This window comes from Diaphorina citri, unplaced genomic scaffold (genome assembly GCF_000475195.1).
Source record: "Diaphorina citri unplaced genomic scaffold, Diaci psyllid genome assembly version 1.1 scaffold4289, whole genome shotgun sequence".
Taxonomy (NCBI): domain Eukaryota; kingdom Metazoa; phylum Arthropoda; class Insecta; order Hemiptera; family Psyllidae; genus Diaphorina; species Diaphorina citri.
In genome coordinates, this window is record NW_007381688.1 from 6,380 (window position 1) to 10,213 (window position 3,834).

At 32.6% G+C, this 3,834-nt stretch overlaps 1 protein-coding gene across 1 annotated transcript; it reads left to right on the top strand.

The window, feature by feature from the left end:
* Positions 1-366: 366 nt before the first annotated feature.
* LOC103520940 (segmentation protein Runt-like) lies at positions 367-2,896 on the top strand. Its single transcript, XM_008486039.2, has 2 exons — positions 367-953; positions 2,769-2,896. Exons 1-2 carry the CDS (start codon positions 602-604, stop codon positions 2,894-2,896), a joined length of 480 nt encoding a protein of 159 aa, XP_008484261.2. The 5' UTR covers positions 367-601.
* The last annotated feature ends 938 nt before the right edge of the window (positions 2,897-3,834 follow it).

Below are 3,834 nucleotides of genomic sequence, written 5' to 3' on the forward strand. Positions count from 1 at the left end.
GGATTTATTGAAATTTTTATATAACATCTAATAACATAGATCTGTTAATTATTTCGACCGTTAAATTGTCTAAATTTAAGTATTTTTGTCATGCTTGTGTTCTCAGACGTTTCGACGTGTTTGCGCATCTTCAGCAGTTGATAATGCTAGGAATTTAATGTGAAGTAAATCATATTTAAATAGATTGAAATAATTTCATTTATATTAATTTTAGCAATAAATACAACTATAATTGTGTTATATAATAAATTGTCCAGTGTGTTTGTGTGTGTATTCAAGTGGTTAGTGTTTATTTTTGTTCTAAATGCATCTGCCCAGTGAATAACATAGATCTCTTAATTATTTCGACCGTTAAATTATCTAAATTTAAGTATTTTTGTCATGCTTGTGTTCTCAGACGTTTCGACGTGTTTGATGCGCATCTTCAGCAGTTGATAATGCTAGGAATTTAATGTGAAGTAAATCAAATTTAAATAGATTGAAATAATTTCATTTATATTAATTTTAGCAATAAATACAACTATAATTATTGTGTTATATAATAAATTGTCCAGTGTGTTTGTGTGTGTATTCAAGTGGTTAGTGTTTATTTTTGTTCTAAATGCATCTGCCCAGTAGCAAATCCCCCGAGATGTCTTCTTCTATTGAGGCAATGACGTCTGACATGTTTGCTGGAATACACGAAGCCCTACAGGAATACCATGGTGAGCTGGTACAGACAGGCAGTCCGACCATCTTGTGTTCTGTGCTGCCTACCCACTGGCGATCCAACAAGTCATTGCCCATAGCGTTCAAAGTTGTAGTCTTGGACGATGTAATGGACGGAACCATAGTGACAATTCGTGCCGGCAACGATGACAACTACTGTGGTGAACTGAGGAATTGTACGGCTGTAGTCAAAAACCAAGTTGCCAAATTCAATGACTTGAGATTTGTTGGTAGAAGTGGAAGAGGTAAGATATAGCTAACAATTTGATTGAGTATCTTCTATTTCAGATTTGACTCATGTCAGATCCATGGAAAACGTCAAGTGTTCTGACAATTGAATAATTGTAATCGTCCTATCAATGATTTCATGAACTGCAAAACATTATGATTCATTTAGATCTAAATACTTGAGTCTTTGTAGTCAGATATTTACCGAGAATGTTTTGGTTAGTAGATAAGAAAGCATGAGAATGTTAATACTTATCAATTATTTAATTATGTTTTTGAATTATTTTCATCACCTTTGTTTAATTTATTATGATGTCAAATGTTGAAACTGGTGTGGTTGACAATGTTTCACATTCTACATTAGGTAACGAGTCTTTGTAGTCAGATATTTACCGAGAATGTTTTGGTTACTAGATAAGAAAGCATGAGAATGTTAATACAAACTTATCAATTATTTAATTATGTTTTTGAAATATTTTCATCACCTTTGTTTAATTTATTATGATGTCAAATGTTGAAACTGGTGTGGTTGACAATGTTTCACATTCTACATTAGGTAACCCATTGGAAATGGTTTCAAAATTCCCAAATGTTTTAAAAAACTGATCCCGACAGCGACCTTTCCCTAATCCCTAACCTTGACAAAAACTTGACCTGTTCAAGTTCCCAAACCAATTTACGAACCAATTCTATTTCCTTTTTGTGGGTAACGGAAGTTTGATCCCGACAGCGACCTTTCCCTAACCTTGACAAAAACTTGACCTGTTCAAGTTCCCAAACCAATTTACGAACCAATTCTATTTCCTTTTTGTGGGTAACGGAAGTCGTCTATTGTCTTGACGTGTTATTGTTTTAACGAAAACATAATTTGAAGAAATGATAATAATGCTTAAAAGATAATTGGTAACCAACAGATGTTAAACAGTGCCCTACAAAACACTTGCTGGATTATTGTTATTTTACTGTAGATACCTAAAATGGGAATGCTGTAGATGAGCAATGTTCATCAGTAACATGTCTGATTTTGACCTTCTAATAACTATTTTGTGAACAAACATTTAATGGCATGTCAAATGAGTAGTACTTCTTCTCTTGCAAGAGAGATACAATGATTATTTGAATAACTTTCAGACGAATCTACATATCTATAAAGTATACCTGTGATCCCTTTCCAAGCTTTTCAAGTTTAAAACACACATTCATCTCTAAATAGACATTTACAAATTTGTCAATGGTGTCAAGTACCTCACTCTTTCCTGTTCTCACCCAAAATTTCACAACCATGATAATGATGATAAATGCATTAATTAAGTGTGAGGTTGAAGCATATCAATTTGAACATTTCCAAAATAATTTCCAGTCCCTCCGAAAAAACGTGTTTGTATTGTTTACCTAAAAACTCTTTAGTTAGTATTACAAACAAAATAATGAGTTACATTAATTACACAATTTAAATTTAAACTGATTCAGGGTGGAACAAATTTAATTTCCAGTCCCTCCGAAAAAACGTGTTTGTATTGTTTACCTAGAAACTCTTTAGTTAGTATTACAAACAAAATAATGAGTTACATTAATTACACAATTTAAATTTAAACTGATTCAGGGTGGAACAAATTTATTTTTTTGTACCAAGTACCTATTATTGATCAAGTATCACAACTGGGTCCAAGTTAGTACCACGTCTTATCAGAAAATCCCTTTTTCTTCCAGGAAAAAGCTTCACATTGTCAATCATGGTAGGATCGTCACCTCATCAGATAGAAGTTGATCAAGTATCACAACTGGGTCCAGTTTGGTACCACGTCTTATCAGAAAATCCCTTTTTCTTCCAGGAAAAAGCTTCACATTGTCAATCATGGTAGGATCGTCACCTCATCAGATAGCTAGTTATAACAAAGCAATAAAAGTCACTGTAGATGGACCACGGGAGCCAAGATCTAAGTCAAGTAAGTACCATTGATTGTTACACATTTTATAATCTTCCAATAGATCCAACTGTAATTCATATAGTTTGGGCTTCTGGCACATCCTCTAATTCTAGTGGAGATGCCAAATTCACCTCTTCGAAATCACTATGATTTAAATTTTAAAAGTTGTTAAATCTCAATGTTTCAATAATATATCTCGTCAATTTAGAGAGTAAGAATTGTATATCTTGGAGGCCTTAACAATCATGCGTACAACATGGGAGTTTTGGCACATCCACTGATTTAGTAAAGATAGATGTTAAAAGTAATTTGGTGCTCATCTATAATATTGTTTTATTTCAATTGGATATTTATTTGCCTTTCGCAAGTCTGTCAATGGATTGAATACCCCACCTTTTAGCCTTTTATATGAATAATGATACAACTTACAATAATGTTAAGTGTACCTGCATGTGCATAGCCAGGTATTATAATTTCCATGGGTTACAAGATAATACTACATGTAAAATAAATTTATACACACCTAGCCGTATAGGTAAACCTTTATTTAATTTTCACGGTCTGCATTTTAACGTTTCATCTTTCATCCATTTCATTTTTATTGAGCCAGGAGTGATTTCATGGCATTTATCATTTTAAAGTGACATCTCTGTTACTTGTACCTTTTACGTTACGGTTTATGTGTACCTATATCGAATTTTTATGTGCATAAGTAATCTGTGACGAAAAATGGTTGGTAAGATTTTTACTCACTCTAGCACTTATTGCACATTGCCCAATTTATTGTTAAATCAATGTAATTTCCCGATGAAAATTTTATGTAGTCAACCAAGTAGACAGGCATTTTTTATGTTTTAAAAGAGTTAAGGGTTGTTTTCTTGTCTGAATTTATTTCTTTAGCATCCAACCATCAGTTAACAACAACAGTATGTATCTGAAGAAAAAATCGGCTATTTAGCTTTTTACAATT

Excerpts from the sequence above, each read along its gene's own strand:
- LOC103520940 (XM_008486039.2), top strand. The coding sequence starts at position 602 with ATGCATCTGCCCAGTAGCAAATCCCCCGAGATGTCTTCTTCTATTGAG. Across the intron at positions 954-2,768 it reads TGTTGGTAGAAGTGGAAGAG|GAAAAAGCTTCACATTGTCA; the intron begins GTAAGATATAGC and ends TTTTTCTTCCAG.